This window comes from Eleutherodactylus coqui, chromosome 13 (genome assembly GCF_035609145.1).
Source record: "Eleutherodactylus coqui strain aEleCoq1 chromosome 13, aEleCoq1.hap1, whole genome shotgun sequence".
Lineage (NCBI taxonomy): Eukaryota > Metazoa > Chordata > Amphibia > Anura > Eleutherodactylidae > Eleutherodactylus > Eleutherodactylus coqui.
Window position 1 is genome coordinate 48,022,081 of NC_089849.1, and position 22,876 is coordinate 48,044,956.

At 42.8% G+C, this 22,876-nt stretch overlaps 1 protein-coding gene across 1 annotated transcript; it reads left to right on the forward strand.

The window, feature by feature from the left end:
• The first annotated feature begins 1,254 nt into the window (after positions 1–1,254).
• Positions 1,255–22,461, forward strand: ZNFX1 (zinc finger NFX1-type containing 1). The gene is made up of 14 exons (XM_066586113.1): positions 1,255–1,333; positions 5,361–5,442; positions 5,998–7,881; positions 8,002–8,133; positions 8,777–8,925; positions 9,110–9,253; positions 10,672–10,777; positions 11,387–11,616; positions 11,694–11,833; positions 13,408–13,562; positions 13,639–13,784; positions 17,669–17,779; positions 18,587–18,682; positions 19,440–22,461. Exons 2-14 carry the CDS (start codon positions 5,379–5,381, stop codon positions 21,891–21,893), a joined length of 5,811 nt encoding a protein of 1,936 aa, XP_066442210.1. The 5' UTR covers positions 1,255–1,333; positions 5,361–5,378; the 3' UTR covers positions 21,894–22,461.
• Positions 22,462–22,876: the final 415 nt, after the last annotated feature.

Below are 22,876 nucleotides of genomic sequence, written 5' to 3' on the forward strand. Positions count from 1 at the left end.
TGGCTAGACATGAGCGATGAACAAAAATTGTACTATGGCTGCACGTTTGTATGCAATGATTATCACTCTAAAGATAGCTTTTCAGCGTTAATCATTATGTCTAAAGGGGCCTTTGCAAACATTTGTCACCTATCCACTGCCTGTTAGAATGGCGGGTGTCCTACTGATATGAAATAGTAACCAAAGAGTTAAATAATTGCTAGATAAGTAGTGAAAGTAAATGTAACTTTTAAGTTTTGTTTGTTTTTTGTTGGAATTTTCCTGTTGAGAATCTAGTTGTGTTCTTGGCTGGAAGCCCAGTTCTTACTGGTAGTAGTAGATGTGCCTACAGAGATACACTAGAAGCTGTCTGATTTAACTACTTGTATGCCTCCTTCCTTTGTATTTTTGCAATGATGCATGAAGACTTGATCTCTTGCTTGTTCTGTATTGCCCTTAGTAGTTACACCCAATTGCCGTTTATGGCGCCCATCCTGGGTCAGACTCTGATGCACCAAGCCTTGTGTGCGCGCTATGTCCTGGGTGGTGATCTATTCCCCAGGTGTTATCTGGAACATCCAGCCAACTGTTAAGAGAAACTTCCTTCGGTGACTTCCCATGGCTGTATGCGGCTTTGTGCTCAACTCGGCTCTATGTATTTGTGCTATGAACGAGTCTTCTTTGCGCACGTACCGGCGCATTGTACTCTTTGCACTCGCAGGGCGTGTTCATTTACACCCCTATTTAAAATGGCTATGTAACCTAATGAGTTTCAGATGCTTGCCTTTTTTTCACAGAATTGCACAGCATATTGCACATTTGCGTAACCCCCGCCCAACCCCCCATAGAGTTCAATGGAAACCTTTGGGCACACAGGTGTTTTTCACGCACGCACAAAAAGATGAAATCACCGTGTTCTATACTCTGCTTATTGTGCACTCAAATACGCTCATAGGAAGCCGCCCTCACGTTAAGATATCAGACTTAACCGCAGAATTTCTATGTGAATTCCGACTCTAAAAACATCAATCTGTGGCTCTCTGCCGCGATTTGTGGCGTGGAATTTACGCGACAAAATCCATATCTGCGCTGCGTTCTGCAGACTATTCTGTCCCATGTAGTGACTTTCCACTGATCTGCAGTGTCAGCCTTCCTGAGTTTCCTTTATTCCTTCTCTGCAAATTGAAAAGCGAGAATAGAAACTGAAAGCAGAAAGAGGGAGGGAGCGCTGCTCTAATATTTATACCGAAGCTCACAGAACAGAAACTGCAGTCAGCTGAGAGAACACAAGGAGAGACACGGCAGCTCCAAGCAGAGCATCAGAAAGGATTACTAAACCCAGCCGGCCGCTCAGGTAGGTCCCTGATATCACTGTAGGCTGAGATAAAAACTGGCTGAAGGGATTGCATGCAATTTGCACGACTGACAGCCGCAGATAATAAAAAAAATCATATTTATACTTTGCAATGGTTTCTACTTTATAAGTGGAATGATACATTTCCACGCAATATCTTGAGGTTGTACAGATTGTTACGTGCAGATATTCAGGTTTCTCATGTGAACACATCCTTATAGTTCCATCTAAATTGCTCTGTCGCTACCCATGCCGATAACTGTTTACGTAACTCCCACGTGTCTGAATGGGGCGTAGCACATACAGTATAATTGATCGCTGCTCCATTCTTGTTCTCCCTCCCTGGTGTCCCAGCAGTCAGACCTCCACCTATCTGCTTGTACTACAATCTCCGCTAGGCAGGAGCTATGCATACTGATTGATAGACTGATATATATCCAATATATTCTAGTTTCTAAAGGTAATAACAATATGGCTGAGCGGCGCAGATGTCTGAACAACCCAGACAATTTCTGCTATGTCTGCGGACAGTTCACAACAAATACACAGCGGAGGAAAATAACATCCTTGGTAAAGTGCGACGATCACATGTATTTCTGAATAAAGCCTGGTGACCAAGATAAGAAGTGGCATCGCACATCGTTTGTGTGTCATGTAACACTCATCTCACACAGTAGCTGGAAGGCAAGAGTAGAACGCCATTCGCCATTCCAATGGTATGGTGAGAACAAACAGACCACCATACTGACTGTTATTTCTGCATGACAAATACCAAAGGATTCTCCAGTTAACAGAGAGATAAAATTCTGTCTCCAGATATACCATCTGCAATAAAACCTGTACCTCATGATGCCAGAGTACCTATTCTTGATCCAATGGGAGGGTTGCTATTGGCCTCTGGCTGGGCAGTATCCCTGGGACTACTATGGTGGTCACTATTACTACTGGGGCCACTGTGGGGGTCACTATTACTACTGGGGCCACTGTGGGGGTCACTATTACTACTGGGGCCACTGTGGGGGTCACTATTACTACTGGGGCCACTGTGGGGGTCACTATTACTACTGGGGCCACTGTGGGGGTCACTATTACTACTGGGGTTACTATAAGGGTCATTATTGGGGCTCATTCCCATGGACATAAGCGCATTTCAGTTGTGCAACTACATATCGCTTACACCCGCACTTTTGCCTGCTCTGGCATGTTTTTAAGTGCACAAATACACTGCGCAATTGTGCATGTAAAGAACGTACACAGGTTTATTGAAATGGTGTGCGAATACTCACTGCGTATTGGTGCCCGCCCATTCACTTTAATGGCTTATTGCAGTGTGTAATACGCCCCAACAAGGTCAGGCTGCTTTTTTTTCCACGCAATTGTAAATCATGCAAAAAATCCAAGATCCAAGCATCATTTTCCTCCAATAACAGCCGAATAGTAATATTACGGCGCGTCCATTTTGTTATCATCATAAACAAGGGAAATGGTTCGTAACTTGAAAGTGAGACGTGCCGCTAGTATTCAATGTTACGGTGGAATCGTCAGGTTTAAATTTGATGAATTTCTGTTATGAAATTGTTTTAAAAATTTGTTGTACAGTGTTATCATTCGGTGTAAACCCAACCAGCGATTAAACGACGAATGATAATTTGTTCGCTTATCACTTTTCGTTCCATTTATGTAGCCATGAAAATGTAACGACGATTGGCCTGTGTAAACCGGACGCAATTCATCTATGAACGATTAACTATTTATTGTGAATGGAGGCCAATGGGCCGGAAGAGATCCATTCATTGAACCATTACCACTACTGTGTGAAAGCAGGGGAGTGGTAATCGCTGGGACGACTGTTGGGTGCTGAGGCGCCTGACAATCATCCTGTGTTAAAGGACAGTCAAGGAAGAAATAATAACACAATGCAGTACTTATTATCTTTTGTACACAAGTTTTCTGATGTACAAAAGTTTCACTTTTGGCACATGTGCCAAAATTGCAGCTTTTATGGCGAGCTACAGCACTTTTTTCAAAAAATGGGCAAGGGCTTTCATTTAGGGTGTGACCACACGTGGCCTGTCACATTTACTATAGTGTAAGCCAAAAACTAGCGTACATAATAGCAGAAGCATATGCCAACTCAATCTTAAGTCATGGAGGAACAACCAGATGTGACTAATGTATTAAGAGGCACAAGCCTAAATTGTGTGTGGTGTGTAGGGGTGGGGCGGTGGGGGGGGGGGGGGACCAATGTAAATAACTGTACAGCGCTGCAGAATACATATGTGCTATATAAATGAGTAATGTGTATTAGACCTCTCTTTTCTAATGAGCTGTGCAACTATGTCAGTTGGGCACAATCGGAAACATGGCTATTGCCATTTATTGACACCAACAGACATCTTAAAACCTGTAAGGCATTAAAACCGCTTTCCCATGAGTTACAATTGCTTCACAACAACTCTCATTCCAGGTTGCTGCTCACCAAGACATGTGACTGTTTTAACCAATCACTAGCCATAGCTGTTACCCACTATAACCTGTGATTGGCTGCAGCAGTCACATGTCCTGGTCAGCAGCAACCAGGAATGGGAGCTGTTGTGAAGCAATTTTAAATCATGGGAAAACCCCTTTAAGCACAAAGTACATTAGATAGGCCTGGTGATGCAAAAGATATGTATGGCCTGATGTAGCTTCACTATAGCTCTGGATATTTCTGCATCCAGACCCTTGCGCAAGGGCGTGGTGCAGAAGTAGTAGGCGCACCTGAGACCTTGTGCTTGAGGGGGCTAGAACATGGTAGGTAGTGAGGTTGTGATTCAAGATACTATATTGGAACTCAAGAGTTTCAATTTCCACCTTTGATTTTGCACTCTATATGAATAGCACAGCAGTACTAGTCCAGGGCAGATGTCATATACCAGCCATTGTTTATACCAGGTATGGGTGCCAAGCAGGTTTCTTCTTGCTGTTCACTATTGTTGGGAAATCACATAAATAGGAAGTAAATAAAGGTCTGGAATTTCCCTTTGACTACATGTATTAATACAGCTTGAGTCAACAGAATCTCATGACTGGTTGTGTATGTGGCAACCAGCAACAAAGAGTGATGCAACTTTCCAGAATTGAAATTGTGCTGGGTACTGTAGTTCTACCCATCATGCCTGAACTACACTTTAATTACCCCTGTTGCTCTTATTCTCTTGCATCAAATGCTTGGGTATTATGGAAGTGACATTCTGGCAGGAGAGGAAGAATTGTAGACCTGAGCTCCTAATACATCTCTGCAGATCTCTCCTTGCCCATTATCTCCTTACTTTGTTCATAGGTCATCTGAAAAGCCGTACTGAAAAACTCATATGGCACACCGAGGGGTTAAACTAATTGTACCTACAATACAAGTCCTTGCACTAAAGTTGATTGCATTTCGCTAAATTCTCTACTAAGAGGCAGAGGCCTATCTGCCTGCAGGTTCTCAGTGAAGAAAGATTGCTGTAACAGCTACAGACAAGAAAAGAAATTACCTCCTGCTATACTCGGGGACAGTTTTAGGGGGTAGCCAACTGGTCATATGTTCAGGGCTTCAATTTCTTTGGAGGTCCCTTGAGGACTAAAACTTCAAAAGTACACAGAATTAGCAAATTGTTCCTTTCACAGCCCTAGGCCTCCAGGGATTGTAAGTCTCCACTACAATACCCCAGACCACCAGGAGTTCTTAAATTATGAGAAAAACCTCTAAGATGTGTAGCAGGTAGAGGGAGGCTCTACTTTGCTTGTTAACCCTTTTATTATAAATCTAGCCCTGATTGTGTCAATAGATGAAGTAAATGGAAGCCACTTGAACTCAAGTCTAGTAGACTTTATATCAAATGCCCATCCATCCCATGACAGACCACATACTCAGGAATATTAATTACTAGGGTTGTAAGAAAGAGACATAAAAACAAGTTTTGCTGATTCACAAAAATATTTTAATTGTGCAAGATGCATTAAAATATGTTCATGGTATTTAATTAAGGTCTTTATTTTACAGTGATTTTTAAGACGACTGATGGATCCTGAGAGAAGGCAAAGAGATGAACCTCCACTCAATCTTCATCACCCAAATCAAAGATGTAAGCTATATTGTTACAACCAAAAAAAATCGACAAGTGGAGAAATGTAAAAAAAAGCCAAACACCTTAATGGGAGGACTTTTAATTGTCTTTTTGTTTATCAATATGCCAAGATAGCCACCCAAAGATACAAAGTGTGGTCAGTGTCGCAGTCGTCACCAGGTTCTCCTCCTTAGGAAGTAAATCATGACAGACTTTATGTCACAACATAGTAGAACATAGACCAAACTTTATTTACAATAATCTAGAGGATTAGTTCTTCTTGGTTGCAATTGGTTAAACACCCTCTTTTGCTGATGTCTTGCAATGCATGCTCCGTTAATGGCCAGAGATCCCATAGCTAAAATATTGGGACACTGGTCAGATCTGGGACTAATTGACATGTATATGGCAAACTGTAGATAAACACTACCTACAATGGACAAGCAAATGTGTTTTTAACGTGTTTCTGAAATGTCCATCTGTAAAAATACATCCTATGCTGTGCATTGGGGTTGGAGAGACATCTGTTTGAAAAATTGAACTCAAATAAAAACTATTGATATATTTTTCCAGACAGGGGAGGTCAACCTCAGCATCAAAATGAAGGTGGAAGACGAGGATTAGTGGCAGGAGAGCATGTTCGAAGAGGTGGTGGCAGAAATGCACAGCAAGCTGGTAGGATGTGGGAGCGGAGAGCTGGTGGTCAACATGAACAAGGTGGCGGAAGAGGTGAACATGTAGGTGGAAGGAGAAATGAACATCATGCTGGAGAACAAAATCAACGTGGCGGTAGAGGAAATGAGCACGGTGTAATAGGACAACATCATCCTAGGGGAGGCGGACAGCATTTACAAGGCAGGAGAAATGAAATAAGAGTTGATGGACATCAAGCGCTTCGACAAAGAGTAGAAAATGAACAAGGAGCTGGTGGCCCACAAGTTGATATCTGGAGAAGAGCGAATCACAATCAAGAAGCTGATCAACATCATAGACAGCAAAGACCACCACAAGGAAGAGATAATGGAAGAGAACAGCAAGTTAGACGTTTGGGCTACAAAGCTCTAGAAGGTCTACTAGAAAAAGATCCCTCGGAAGTGGTTATAACACTGTCTGCACACTCAGGTCTCAATGATTTGCTATCAGCCAAAGAAATGAGACCAGATGTTGTAGAGTTGGTTTGTAAGGTACTTTGCAGAGCATGTACAGCTAGGCTAGATAGGCACAGTGTACAGCATCTACTTGGACAGGTCAAGTCGTCTTCATTCCTCAGTATCTGCCTCCCACGCTATATAGTTGGCATGATGACCGACGTTGTGCCAGAGAGAAGACATCGTTATCCAGATAATATTTTCAACATACTGAGTCTCCTCCAGGAAATTACTAGTATTTTTCCTGCCAGTAGCTTGCAAGAAACCTCACTAGTGGTTTCTCTTATACCCAGCTCTATAAACTCTTTGCGTACATCTGGAATTAATGTTGGTGAGAAGATAGAGCAAAGCCTAGAGACAATATCAAATGTATTAGAACACCTTCAGGGTAAGAGGAGAGAGGGGACACTGCGAGTGGATACACACATGGTTTTTGGACCAGATGTTGTTGTAGAAGACTTTAGAACCATGAGTGTGTATCCCAATTACAATGAAATTCACTTGAATGAAAAGCCTTTTCTAAGGCCAAATACTTTAAAAAATAAATATGAAAGCACAGAGCTTTATCTGGACACCCATTTCCGACTATTGAGGGAAGATTTTGTTCGGCCATTAAGAAAAGGGATCCAGGAGATTCTGATGCATCATAATGATGGAGGATTTCGCAAAATTAAATTTGATGACATTAGAATTTACTTTGACACACGGGTGGTGGCTCCCATGTGCACACCTTCAGGTATCATCTACAAAGTGCAGTTCGATATTACACCGTTGAAGAAGATTCGATGGCAGAACTCCAAACGTCTGATATATGGCTCTATGGTGTGCTTATCGCAAGACAATTTTGAAACTTTTCTCTTTGCCACTGTTTCTAATCGTGATGCAAAAGAACTGGAGCAAGGTGAAGTCCAGTTGCAATTCAGTGAACAGAGCAGAAGACTACTAGCAAGAGTGCGTCCAACAGATTCCTTCATCATGGTGGAAACAACCGCATACTTTGAAGCATATCGTCATGTCCTGGAGGGGTTACAGGGGATGAATGTCCAGGATTTGCCCTTCCAGAAATATATAGTATCTTGTGAGAAAGATGTTGGAGCACCACGCTATCTCAATGCTGATGTGAAGTATAACTTTAGCTGCTTGTTAAGTAAAGACATTACCAGTTCAACTTTGGAGCACAAGATTAATGTTCTAAATCCCCGGGAGTGGCCCTCTAAAGATGTTCTTGGCTTTGATGAGTCTCAAATAAAAGCTGTACAGCTCGCGCTCACCAAGGAACTTGCCATCATCCAAGGACCACCAGGCACAGGTAAGAGTCTCAACAAAATATTAAAATCTGAGCCAATTGGACATTTACAGAAATGCAGAGAAATGTAATATATATACAAATTAAATTACAGATGTCTTTTTTGCCTTTCTTTTACCGTAGGCAAGACACACGTAGGACTGAAGATCGCACAAACTTTGCTTACTAATACTACTGCCTGGAAAATAAGTGAACAGTCCTGTCCCATCCTTGTAGTGTGTTACACAAATCATGCTTTAGATCAGTTTCTGGAAGGTATGTATTTTTGTATATACAATGTAGGCATATCTAGGATATTTTCCTAGCTTTGTGTGAATAAATTTTGCTTATAGCCTACTATATATTTAGCATCTGATAGATTATATTTCCTAGTGTATTTGTGGTTGATAATTTATATTGTCCAGTGGGAAAAGTTGATGCGTTATATTCCGTTTGGAGGGAGGTAGTATTCTTCTGCATCTACTGGTTGTATGGAGCAATATTCTCTAGACTGCAAGGAGGTTTTATGTTGTCTAGTGGGGTTGAGAAGGTTATCTGGAGCCCAGTGTCGGTTGGTAGGTTTCATGATATGCAATGGGAATGAGAAGTTAGGTAATTACTTGGTGCTCGATGGAAAGACGATGGCAGGAGGGTTGGTAAGGGTGAGCTGATATCTGGTTGGGTAGTAGGCTGGTGTTTAGCAGGTGGGAAGGGCGATATAGTTTTGTTGAGTATCATGGAAGGGGAGAGAAACCAATATTCCTTGGTGGCTGTTGACTAGGCTGATTTATGGGTGACATTTGCTGATTTCTTCATAGGGAGAGTAGATAACTGGTACACAAGTAACAATTATTTGCAGATCGACAGGCATATATTGCCTATTGTTATCATGAAATCATATGCTTATTTTTTTTTCCAGGAATCCACCAGTTCTTGGGAGACGGAATTGTGCGTGTTGGTGGGCGCAGCAACAGTGAGATACTTAAAAAATGTAATCTCCGGGAACTAAGAGCAGGTCCAGGGGTCCAAAGAAATCATCCATTACACATACGAAGGGCAATTGGTGAAGTGAGTCGTGATGAAAATATACTATAATGCTCTTTCAGTATGTCCTAAATGTATTATGTACCCAATATCTAAGGAGTGTATGCCTCAATTGCAAGCCTTTTAACACCCATAATTGTTCCCAACCAGAGTTCCTGTATCACTTAACTTAATATTTTCTATATATAATTTTTTTTTTTCATTTCAGGTCCTAAGCAAGATGAAAGAATCAGAAATAAAGATTCACGAGGGGGGGCAGCTTCTACAGTGTTCCACAAATGGGATCATTCATGAAAGGTTTCTTGAGAAGTTCATAAAAGATGAACACATGGATAATTTGCAGAACATCATGGTAAGGACAAAACCTTTTACTGGATTTACATAAGGAATGTGAAGTTGGGTGGAAAAACTTAAAGGAGTAGTTTCAAAATCCATTTTATGTTTAATCAACTTAGAGATTTTGCAAATAAATCCAAAAGAGGTCTCGCAGGAACAAACCTACAAAGATGAAAAGAGGCACAAAGCAGTCACGACTATAAATCACAACTACAAACTTCTGCCCTTATCCTCTGTCAAATAATAGAACTGACAAATGAAGTCAGGAAATGTGTAAAGGTGCACTTATGCTGCAAAGATGATCACATAAACTATTAGTACCAATTAGTAGCGTGTGAGCTGCCTGGAGCTATAGTCAGGGAACAGACCACCAGCTGTTCCCTGATTACATTCCCTTTGATCTGCTGGGGCGTTGATAGGTGAAACAATGTAATTAGCTGTTATCGGCGCTCCCCGGGCAGAACACAGCATGCAGTCCTGCTTATCAGCTGTTCTGCCAAACAATGGATTTCATGCAGAACTGAAATTCATGGTTCGGCAGAAAGGTGAAAGATAGGCACATTTACACACAGATTATCACTCAAAAGCCATCTTTTGCCCGATAATCGCTGTGTCTAAATGGGTCTTAAAACCTTAGGATGAATAAGGGCGTGAAGGATATGGGTCAAGTATATTCCCTCAAGGCAAGAAAGAGGGGACAAAAAATGCGCACTAGATAACAAAATCCATATTATATTAAATATGAATATTCACTCTCCATAAAAATGCGTTATGGAACATGTTTTTTCAGAAAACCCAACCTATCTGACTAAAATATCTAGCAAGCACCACAATAGGGAACTCTAGCCTGTTCTATGGGGCCAATTTGACTGTGCACGCTAATGGATGTTGGTTGTGCATTTAGAACATGTAGGGCATTATAGTGGTGTTGCTCTGATCGGTCTGTCGTTTTTTAAAATTCCGTTTACAGCTTAAAAACAAAGATAAAAGCATATAACTAGAGATGAGCGAACGTGTTCGGCTCCGCCCCTTTTCGCCCGAACACCGAACTTTGCGAGCAATTCCGTGCTCGGGCGAAAAAAGTTCGGGGGTCGCCGTGGCAGCGCGGGGGGGTGCGGCGGGGAGTGGGGGGGAGAGGGAGAGAGAGAGGGCTCCCCCCTGTTCCCCGCTGCTGCCGCCCGCGCCGCCGCGCCTCTCCCCGCCCCCCGGCGCCCGCCGAAGCTTTACGCGCGGACACTGAAGTCCTCGGCAAAGCCGGTGTCCGGGTGCGTAAGTGTTCGTTAAGAACACGTTCGCTCATCTCTACATATAACATGACTAGAAGCAGCCAAATCAATGATTTTTTTTTTTTAAATGTACACATTACTGTGACCAAGTATCTTCAATTGTGTAGAAATTCTCATTGACCTTTATTACTTGCCTTATTTTACTCAGAATGATGAAGAATTCTTTTTCCCAACTGGGAAGACCTCCATAATTGTCGAGTGGCTTGGTTTGGGAATCCTTCCATTTACCCATACAACAGTTCCAAATGCAGCAGGTAATGTAAAGTTGCCAAATACAACTGTATAGTGGATATGAAGTAAATAAGGGCACCTTTGGTTTAAGTGAAAAACCTAATTGCGCCATAATAGATTTCCTAAGACCACAACCATTTCCCTAATTGGAGTGGTCCAAGTTTGTGGATATTCTATAGAGAGAGCACCTGAGCACTCTTGATTCACGGTCTTTAGTCTTTTTGTCTGTGTAATCTTAGAGGGGTATTCCAGGACTTTTATAGTAATAGGTCACCAATATCAGATTAGTGGGGATCTGACTTCAGTGCCTTCACCGATCATCTGTTTGCAGGCCCTGCAGTGAACCAGAAGTAAGACAGCTCTATATGTTGCATAGTGGACATGAGTGGTACAAACTGCAAACTCAGTGCCATTCAAGTGAATGGGACTGAATTTGCAGTAGTATTCTAGGCCATTGCACTATGTTCGGAGATGTGCTAGTTCTGGTGCACAGTGGCTCCTGCAAAAATCTGTTTCTGTACAGCAGAGGAATCAGGAGTCAATTCCCTGCTGAACTGATGATGTATTCTAAAGTGAAACCCAGTTGATTCTGATTATCTTAATTCTTCCCTATGATTATATTAATCTTTCAGAAGAACCTGATGAAGTAGAGGAGGAGGAAGCAGAAGAGGATCTGATCGATTTGCAAGAGGAAGCTGCCATAATTGAGGCTGAACGCAAGCTTGATGATGATCATGATGAGATCGGAAGATCTGGAGGGAGGAACAAGAGAAGTGAGGAAAATCGGTTGGCAAGGGTTGTACACGCAATGTCTTTAGACAGCAAGGAACAAGATGCGCAGGAAGGTCAAGAAGGTTGGCAAGTAAGTATTACCAGAATCAACAATATATAGGGAGACATAAGAACACACATTCCTTAGTGGAAACCTTTTCTGTTAAGATGTCAAAGGATCAGAAAAAGAAGAGAAAGCAAAGGATAAAGACTGAGCTACGGAAATTAGAAGCAATGACTGAAGCCGAGGCTGACCAGATTGAAGATTTGTGGAGTCTGGACCGGAATACACGTTGGAGGCTGTACAGGTAATACATGATTTCAGGTTGATTATTAACTATGTGGCAAGCCTAGAGAAACACTGTTACTGTTCTACAAAAAAATGGAACCCTGACGAATCCCAGGAAAGTCTGAGATTTCTTAGGCTCTTCCTTCATACTAGAAGAAATGGATAGCGTCCTTCAGAAACAGAAGCCTTGTTGCCAGTGTGAACAGTGCCTTTAACAGTTTGCACCAGGGTGTGTTTGTAATATTGTAAATGTGGGTATATCAAATTGTAGAAATTGCTTATGCTCATAACTATTGCTGGGCAATTTAGTAGAATAATTGGTTTGTGTCAGTATTGGACTCATTTCAGAAAAATCATTTCGAATCAGGACGGCTGATTCTGACTCCCATTAAAGGCCTTTTGCCCTCTAGAAAGACCCCCAATGAAGCCCCCCCCCCCCCCCCCATCACCACCCCATCAGTGTATTTACTCGGTCTTCTCCCTCTGGTTGTTTGGACTGACCGGTTTACATGATTGACTCTGAATGATCAAACAGCTCTTCAGACTAATCCATGTTGACTGCTTTGGAGGGTACGTGGGGATTTGGCACAGGGTGAAGTAGAGGGGGGATGCCCATGGCCAACTGGTGCAGACTGTCTGCTGTGTGCCTGCGACTGGGAGGAAAAGGAGGTGGTGGTACTTGAAACATGCTCTGTTCTCTATTCTACAACCTATTCTGTGTGCTGCCTATGTAATGCATGGGCAGAACCACTACTAAGGAATGGCAGTGGGCTTGATTCGCCTCCTGCAGAACGTGGAGCTGCTTCAAGTGGGAGCCGCTTGAAGTGCCAACTTGGCCAATCCTCCACTATTACCGACACGTCCCAAACTCCTTGCTTTCTTCACATTTCCTTTTATTTTTTGTTCTTTAGGTTTACTCTTTAGTGTAGTTTTTTTTTTTTTAACTTCTCAGCTAACTTTGCAGTTATCATAAAACTAATGCTAGTGCGTAAGGCCTGTCGACTTTGAACAATGTCTGAGGCTGCTGACACTGTGTGTATTTGCTGTTTGGTCTTTTTGTTTTCTATTACCAAAGAAAAACCACCGCCAACTAAATAAGCCGCAATCCCTGGGTGGCCCAATGTATGAGGACAGAAGGCCACAGAGTATAGCTTGCATCTGTGTGAGCCGTCCCTGTTTGGTGCAGAGTAATTGTATTCCCCAAACCCCACTGCTAGCTGCTTAAGGTCTGCAAATAATTCGTAGTGGCCGGACTGGAGACTTTGAACGAAGTCTGAGGCCACAAACGGAGAATTGCAATATTCCCCACGCCAAAGCTTAGTTTGTCTGCTTTGCTGCCATATTCGTTGACAGCAGCAGAAATCTACCCTCTCCTAATGTACAAACCACATTTCATATATGCATATGAACATGATGCAGCTTTTATTTTCTCTGCTCCCTCTAATAGAACCCATTTATGTTTTCTGCTAGTATACAGGCTTTCACATCCAGCAGCAATATGGTCATGTAGCTCCTAAGCCAAAGGTTGGGGACCATTACTGTAGATGTTGATGATGTCCCATTTAAATCTACAATATTTCTTTCATACAATAGATATTGGATACAACTCTACCAGATGAATATTCGAGAGAAGATTCTAGGTCATGAGCAAACCTATCAAGAATCGGCAGATCACTTATCAGAGTTGAGACAAAAACAGGACTTGCAAATTCTCAAGGAAGCTACAGTGATTGGCATGACAACTACAGGTCAGTGAGCCCTAGGGTGAATGTAGGGATAACCATAATCTAGTTCCAGTGAACTGCATTGTTATCCTCTGCACAGGCGCTGCAAGATATAGGCATATCCTCCAGGAAGTGAAGCCGCGCATTGTAATAGTGGAAGAGGCAGCAGAAGTTCTAGAAGCTCATATCATCACCACTCTCAGTTCAGCCTGCCAACACCTTATTCTCATTGGGGACCATCAACAGGTAAGCTCACACATAACCTAGGAGTTTGGATATACAGAATGGCTGATATTAAATGAATTTTGTAATCCACCAAGCAAACAAATTATACAAGCTAAGTGACGTCTGACCTTTTAGGCCCCCACAATTGCAGAGAAAAAGTAGGCCTTAAATGGGGTTTTCCGGAACATAGTATTCTATAAAACTTGATCTTGAAAGCTATCACCTCTCCTATGGGTATAACCCCTTTAATGAGCGGATTTACCTGTTTTTAATGCTCACTTTAATTTCTATGGAGAGATAATGTGCATACTCCTTCTGTTCCCTAGTTAATCTCAGCAGCTGTGGGGGTCTCTTTTTGCAACCCAACTTAACTAACTTTAATAACTTGTCCAATTGACCATTCATGGTGGTACTGTGGAAGATATTAGTGTATACAGGTACTGTTGTACCTTGACGCCATCAGAATCTGGGAGTTTGACAGTGTTTAGATGGAGTCACACTTCCTAGCTCCCAATTGGCTTGAGAAAGGTGCCTGTGCGCACTGAAACGCGTTGCCCGTTATTTTAGTGAAGTCTGAGAATAAAAGGTGTTATTATTTCATCTCGTATACGTGTGGAAACATCTATTTGGAGACATCACTTCAAGGAGGGGGCTCATGGTCATCATACCCCCCTCCTCCCCAGTAAGTGTAACTCCTATGTATTTTTCTTTGACAGAATACTATTTGTGGATGCGCACTATTTTGTGAGCGCAGAAAATATTTTTTTGCTGATAGCTTTTTTTGCATTTCATTCCTTTGGGATCACTCTCTTTTGAGAGACCCCAATTATTTCTGCAGCTCTCCCCCTTGCATTGGAGGATTAGAATAGTGTCGTTTTCCACTGAATGACAACCTGAGGCGCTATCTGGCTACATCTCCTTGTGATCAGCAGCTGTGGGGGTCTCTTTTTGCAACCCAACTTAACTAACTTTAATAACTTGTCCAATTGACCATTCATGGTGGTACTGTGGAAGATATTAGTGTATACAGGTACTGTTGTACCTTGACGCCATCAGAATCTAGGAGTTTGACAGTGTTTAGATGGAGTCACACTTCCTAGCTCCCAATTGGCTGCATTGCTGTAGCGCTGAGATGACCCCAGCGCCGGCCACACTGTCCTCCCCCATGCTGCTGTATTGCCAAGATGCGTTGCCGCTCAGAGCTACTCCGCTCCCCATCTGCCTCTCAGCTGCGGCGCTGGTGGCAGCTGCTGAAGGGAGAGGAGGCAGGGGAGCGGAGTAGCCGTCAGCAGCCGCATCCCCCTTAAACTGCAGAGAGCGGAGGAACAGGCTGCTGGAGTGCGGTGAGCAGCAATACAGCATGGGAAAAGGACAGTGTTGCCAGCAGCGGCATGGCCACGGGGGAGGACAGTGTTGCCGGAAGTGAGGCCCTGGCAACACTGTCCTCTGGGGACGGGGGGGGGGGGGGGGGGGGGGGGGGGGGGGAACAGGCTGCTGGGGAGATGAGGTGACACAGACTGGTGCGGCTGCTCTCTGCCCTCACTTGTGACCGCCAGTGTGTGGGGGCGAGTCATCCCGCTGTCTTCTGCTGCCTCCAACACTCCTGTGTGCCCTCTGTCAGCAGCCATCCATGGAGTCCAGAGCTGTGAGGACGGCACAGCTGACAAAGCTGCAGCCAATCGTGAGCTAGGGGTGTGACGGGAGCATTCCTCCATCTAAGGGCTGTTAAACCCCTAGCTTCCAGTGGCATCAAGATACAACAGTACCGAATATACATTCACATATTTTGTGGCACTGCCCAGCAATCCAAGATTTTTGGTTTAGATTTGAAAGCAACATTAACAAAACGTGTAACACTGAGCTGACCCTAACCCCCATAGCTCATCCTCCTTACCCTAGTATTATTTCGGGGTGCTATACATAACATAAGACTAAAAGAAACACAATTCAAATGACTAAATGAGTGACAAACTGGTACCAAGGGAGGATGCTGCCTATAAGGGCTTACAATCTACAAGGGAAGAGAGAAGACTGGAGGTGCAGGTAGAAGTGGCGTATGTGGTAGTACCAGGTTATTGTATGTTGCTGGCTTTAATGAAGAGGTGAGTTTTCTGGTTGAAGGTTATGCGAGGTGCAGACAAGAGAAGAGCTGGTGAAAAGGTGCTCTGGTCAGGTTGTACTCATGCAGGTTCTAATTTAGACATATTTTTGGGAAGACCACAGGGCTTTTTGGATCATGCACTTTCCTTCAGGCCACCAGTGGGACATTTCTGGCGAAGGACCAGTCATAGACCTTAACCAGAATTCTGCAGTGAGAAGACAGTTCCTTTTGGAAGGACTACATGGTTCGTCGTCTTCCTCAGTTAGAACTTTATTAATGCAGATTCTGGCACAACTGACACCAGTAACAATCTGAGTCTTGGATCATCTGCAACTGGGTTGCAATAGCGGATAATACAAGGTAAAATTTCTCGAAGCACAGGTAGCTTTGCTTTCTGTCTACACCCAATTTCACCATACCTTCCGTACAGTGGTCGTAGCCACAAATCTGTTCAGCAACACATGATCCCTTAGCTTCACGGCAGCCCACAGGATATAGCTGTTCCTTTTGCCTGACCAATTTTCTACTGTGTCACTAACCAAATCCACCAATCTGTAGAGCTTTATCAGCTATGGGGTTGCTAAGGAATGGGCATCCAACCCCTCTGCATTAACCTGGCATTGTACACTGCAGCTAAGTACTAAGTGTAAAGGAACAGTTGCTTTGAACAAGTAAACATTTTAACATATTCAATAAAATGATAATTGACCCTTTTCTTCCAAGAGCACTCACGAGGCTTACAAAATCTCTTTTACACAAAGAACGAGGTCTTGTGAGGAAATATCGGGAAATTAGGAGAGAGGTGTATGGGGAGGAAGGTTTTGGATGGCCTTGTATGTCATTGGTAATATTTTGAAGTGATTGTTATGGGCAAGTGGTAACCAGTGGAGGCCAAAGTTGTAGATAGAGAAGAGTAGTGGGAATAGGACAGAGCCTTAAGGGACACCAGCAGAGAGAGGATGAAACGAGGTTGTGGTTTGAGTGGAAAACCCTAAATATTCCATAAATGAGGTACGTAGAAAAAAACAAAATACCCGCGCCTTAAAAGAAAATTCCCTTTAATGTAGCTACACGTTTCGACAAATATTGTTTTTTTTCCATGAGTACACGTGTGTATGTGTGTGTATATATGTATAATATATATATATGTATATATAGCGCAATTACTTACATCGGGGGACGCTCGATCTGTTCTCAGCGGGGCGTGTTTATTGAACGGATCGAGCGTCCCCCGATGTAAGTAATTGTGTGTGTGTGTGTGTGTGTGTGTGTGTACTCATGAAAAATGTATTCGCTTGAAAAAGACAATATTTGTCGAAACTCGTAGCTACATTAAAGGGAATTTTCTTTTACAGCGCCGGTACTTTTTGTTTTTCACTACGTAATCTATCTTCCGACCGTGCTTGCAAGCACGAGTCGAGGAATTCCCTGGACGCCGCTCCCGGACTATAAAGCCGACGGAGAAAAAAAGAAACCCCTATACCGCAGACGTGGACAACAGGTGCCGGAGGGTTGATTCCTATATCTACGGATTAACCCTTCGTGTACCAGGTGAGTCCTTCACAAAATGCTATATTAGCAATTGTTTTTAAAAGCATGCGAGGCGCATCAAAAAGCCCTAACTATAATTTGTATTTCATAAATGAGGTAGAGATTCAGGAAAAGGCCAGGTCTGTGGTGCCAAGGCATGAGAGAGTTACCCTACTTTGAGCTCAATGTATACTTCTCCAGAGTATGCTAGCATATTCCCAGTCAATATAAAGAAAACATTGAAAAGTTAACTTATTCGTAAATTGTATTACAGCTCCGCCCAAGTGCCAATGTATATGACCTGGCCAAGAACTTCAACCTGGAAGTGTCACTATTTGAGCGTCTTATTCATTCAGAACTACCATATGTTCGTCTCGACTACCAGGTAAGGGCAGCAATGGAAACCTACTTTACTCAGGTTGAACTTTTATCAACTACAGTTCTTTAAAGCAAGGCTTCCTAACCTTTTATTTTTCCACTGGCGCCTCATCACCCAGATCATGGTGGTGATGGGCCTCACATGGTTTAATTTTCCTCCTGAAACACATATAACATAGAGTCAATTATGTTGCTGGATCAGTGATCGGTGCAACCAGAAAAAAACTGATGAATATGACCCTTTCTGCCAAATTTGCCTCCCAAGCTGTGCCTCAACAACAACTGGAGGCTCCTCCCAAGTGAGATTCAACTTTAAGATGGAATGATTATCATTCAAAAAATCGTTTAAACAAGCAAAAGTGACCGATAATTATTGTGACCGACAACTAGAATTGTGCACTCTAAACGTGAGCCAACGACCGAACAATAATCATTTTACTTTTTGCTTGTCCATTTTATGCAGGCATAAAAAACATTATTAGCTCGTTAATCCTTAGGATAGGGCATCAATAGTTGATCGCCTGGGGTCTGTTGCCTCCGCGCCGACTTCTATGTAGTGGCCGGCGCTTGTAACTGGAGGCACGGCTCCCATTGATTTCAATGAGAGCCCTGCATGCAGTTACAAGGGCCGGCCACTACATGGGAAGTCGGCACTGAGACTTCCGCTCAAAATACACAGAGGTTGGAGCAGAAGCCTCCGCACTGAACTCTGTATAGTGTATCTTGTGATGTCCCCTTCTATACAAATATGATCATGATACCAGTGTTTAAAAGAAGGGGATTAATCCATTTCTGCATATGTTCTTTCTCCTAGCATCGCATGAGACCTGAAATAGCAAGACTATTAACTCCTCACATTTACACGGAGCTGGAAAATCACTCATCGGTCCTAAGCTATGAAAATATTAAGGTGAGAAAGGGCATCATGGTTTATTTGTAGATTTTAGTCGGCCTATTTGTGGGTAAACCGTGCATAGGTGTAAGGATACACTCCAACGTTGAAGCTGAAGTGTGTGTGTGTGCGCGCGCGTGTGTGTGTGTGTCTTCAAATAGGTTGCTAACCGGCTGCATGAGTTTGTTAACCTTTGTTTTACCTGCAAACACAATGTGGCCATTAACACAGTTTGAGATGTAATCTGATCTCTCAGTGAAACCAATAATCCATTTTATATTTCCTCTTCTCTAAGTCAATGAGGGTTAAGGATCAATGTGTGGGGGGCGAAGAGGGTAGAAGTGGTTGCTAGTAAGTAGAGAAAGAGGGCGATTAGCTGATTGTCTCTCCTTCTTACCAGAGTCACCAGGACCAGTACAGTCAGAAAATCTACATTTACTTCTAGAAATCTTCTGGTGGACCAAACTGTTAATGGCAAAAGAGGGGGGGGGGAAATTCATTGAAAATAAAGAGATTTGTTTTAGGATTAGAAAAAAAATAGTTTTATTTCTCTTGAAATAGCACCACACTTATACATTGGCTGTGTATGGTATTGCAGCTATTTGCTACTCAAGTGAACAGAGCTGAGATTCATTACTAGACACAGCCCATGAACAAGAGTGGATCTGTTTCTGGAAAGAAAGCAGAGCTATATCCTAATCTCAATACATCCTCTTCAGTGTATGTTACAAATGATTTGGGCACAATAATGGCGTTCTCATTTCTCTCACTCTAGGGAGTTTCAACGAACCTCTTCTTTGTACAACATGAATTCCTGGAACAAGAAATCCAAGATGGGAGGAGTCACCAGAACAGGCATGAGGCAGAGTTCATAGTGGAACTGTGCAAGTACTTTCTATGTCAAGAATACAAACCATCTCAGATTACCATCCTCACCACATACACCGGGCAGCTTTTGTGCCTTCGCAACCTCATGCCAGCCAAGATGTTCTCTGGAGTGAAGGTGCATGTAGTTGACAAGTACCAGGGTGAGGAGAATGATATAATACTTCTCTCATTGGTCCGTAGCAATAAGCAAGGAAAAGTTGGCTTCCTTCAGATCTCCAACCGAATCTGTGTAGCATTGTCAAGAGCTAAAAAAGGGCTATTCTGTATTGGAAACATGAAAATGCTGGGCACTGTGCCCCTCTGGAGCCGTATCCTTTGTACTTTACGACAGGGGGCACAAGTTGGAGAACAGCTTATGCTTTGTTGCCAGAATCATCCTGACACTCGTACACTTGTGAGTAAAGCTACTGATTTCAAGAAACTACCAGAAGGAGGATGCGGTCAAAAATGTGATTTCCGACTGAACTGTGGCCATGTGTGTACACGCGTATGCCACCCATATGATCCTGAGCACAAAGAATACCATTGCAACAAAGACTGCCAGAAGGTCTTATGTGGGGATGGACACCGTTGTAAACAAAAATGTTTTGAACCCTGTGGACCATGCTTGGAAAAAGTGGAGAAGCTTATGCCACTATGTGGTCACCAACAAACGGTGCCATGTAGCACATCTGTCAATAATTTCTGTTGCACTATACCATGTAGCAAGTTTCTGCAGTGTGGTCATCCATGTGAAAGGTCTTGTGGAGAGGAATGTGAAGAATTCTGTCAAAAACCCATTACAGTAGAGCTAAAGTGTGGCCATAGGCAGGAGGTTCGATGCTGGCAGAAACGAGACATAGAGTTTGGTTTGCCAGTAAAATGCAAACACCCTTGCCAAATTAAGCTAAGTTGTGGTCACACATGCCATGGTACATGTGATAATTGCTTCCAAGGACGATTCCATGAAAGGTGCCAACATAAATGCACAGCTATTTTAATCTGTTCGCATGAATGCAAAGAACCTTGCACGGATCAATGCCCCCCATGCAATAGGCCATGCCAAAACCGCTGTGTTCATAGCCAATGTAAAAAGCAATGTGGGGAAGCATGTGTTCCATGTATGGAGCCCTGTTCCTGGAGATGTGAGCACTATGCCTGCAGTAAGCTTTGCTCTGAGCCATGTGATCGCCCACCATGCAATGCCCCATGTACAAAGGTGCTGAAATGTAGGCACCCTTGCATTGGCCTATGTGGTGAACCCTGCCCTAAAAAGTGTCGAGAATGCCATAAAGGTGAGGTCAACGAGGTTTTTTTTGGTTTTGAAGATGAAGATGATGCCCGCTTTGTGCGGCTGGAGGACTGTGGTCACATCTTTGAGACTGTGGGTATGGACACGTACATGCTTGGAGGCAATGATTCTGAAGAAGAAATTGCAATCAAACTAAAAGTGTGCCCGAAATGTCAGACTCCCATCAGAAAGAACCTGAGATATGGTACAGCCATCAACAAAACTTTAGATGAGATTGAGCAGGTCAAGAAAAGGATACATGGATCAGTGGCTCTCCAAACTGAAGCCAGAAGCCGACTCCAAACCATCTTACTGGAGATGAGGGATGTTAAAAGACTTTTCTTTGTGGAATATTCAAACATGGCAGAAGTATTACGGAATGTAGATAAACCACTCAAATCATTGCTCAGTTTAGAAAACAAGATATTATTCTATCAAAGATTAGCCAAGCTATTCACCAATATGGACAAAGTGGATGATGCGGAGAAGACGGCACTCAAAAGTCGCATTCTAGAAATGATAAAATGGTTGGAAAGAGCACGCTCATTTTTCACAGAGCAAGAACTTTCTGATCTACAATGTGAAGTTGTACGCTTTAGTTACCTTCTAGAATTGCTCGTAAGATGTAAAATGGCCAAGCCAAGAATCACTCCAGAGATCCGCAAAGAAATAGAAGCACTAAGAGAGGTTTTAGAAAAATCAAAAAAATTTACAGAGGAGGATGAAAAATTTGTGAAGACAAAACTAAAGCAGTTGAAAGAAAACCTTCCACGCTCCGGACTTGGGATTACAGAAAATGAGCGGGTTATGATCATAGAGGCCATGGGCCTTACGAAGGGTCATTGGTTTAAGTGTCCCAATAACCATGTATATTGCATTACAGAATGTGGAGGAGCAATGCAGCGCTCTAGCTGTCCTGAATGCAACGCAGTCATTGGAGGAGTGAATCATACTCTTGAGTCGGGCAATAGACTGGCATCCGAAATGGATGGTGCTCAACATGCAGCTTGGTCCGACACTGCAAATAACATGCTAAACTTTGAAAACCTTGGAGATGTTCCTGATTTTTAGACCTCTGTAGATGGCTGATTGTAAGACAGACTGCAGCTGAGTTCTCCTCGTTGCTCAGCATTAATCAAATACTATTACTGTAAATCTGTTATTGATCAGGAACTAACTGCTTATGGTGGGTTAACAGCCATGTTTTTTCTAATCTTATAGAACCCCTTTAAGGCCACATTCATATCTGCATTGTGTGCCCATTTTTCTGGTCCATTATGGGAGCAGGAAGACTAAATCCTTGGCCAAAAGGATCTGTCCTGCGACTGAGTCAAATGGTGCAAAATGGATCATAGAATAGATTCTGTCCATCTCTCCTTAAACCTGCTGACATTTTCCCACATGAAATGGTACAGCATTCTGCAGTTATTTCGTACAGTCTTTTATGCAGATTGTGGCAAAGACTCCAAACAAAGCCTATGACACAGGTATGAATGTGGCCTAAGCTCCAGCTTGTAAAAAATATTAATAAGTTAAATATACAAATATTTAAAATGTGCAGAGATCTTGTTGTTCTGGTTTTATTTTATATTAATCATATGTAAAAAAAAAAACAAAAAAAAATTCTTCTATATCTGCATTTCAGAATTATTTTGTTTTCTTATCATGCCTGGAGAGCAACATCGTGTGTGTGTGTGTGTGTGTGTGTGTGTGTGTGTGTGTGTGTGTGTGTGTGTGTGTGTGTGTGTGTGTGTGTGTGTGTGTGCGCACAGCGTATTACGTGTGTGGGTTTTGGGCATGTAATACACTGTACCAATCTCCCATAGGATGCCATGTTGCCACCCAGACGAATTACGCGTGCAAGAAAGATCATAGCATGTTCCATCTTGGAGCATATTATGCACATATACATGCCGAGATAGTGCATGATGATTGGCGGTATGCAGCAAATTATGGCCGTCTCAACCTAGCCTAAACTCATATTTAACATTGTTGCTTAAACGGGTTTGACCACCAGAGACTTTTATTTCCTGTCCACAGGGTATGGGGTGTTT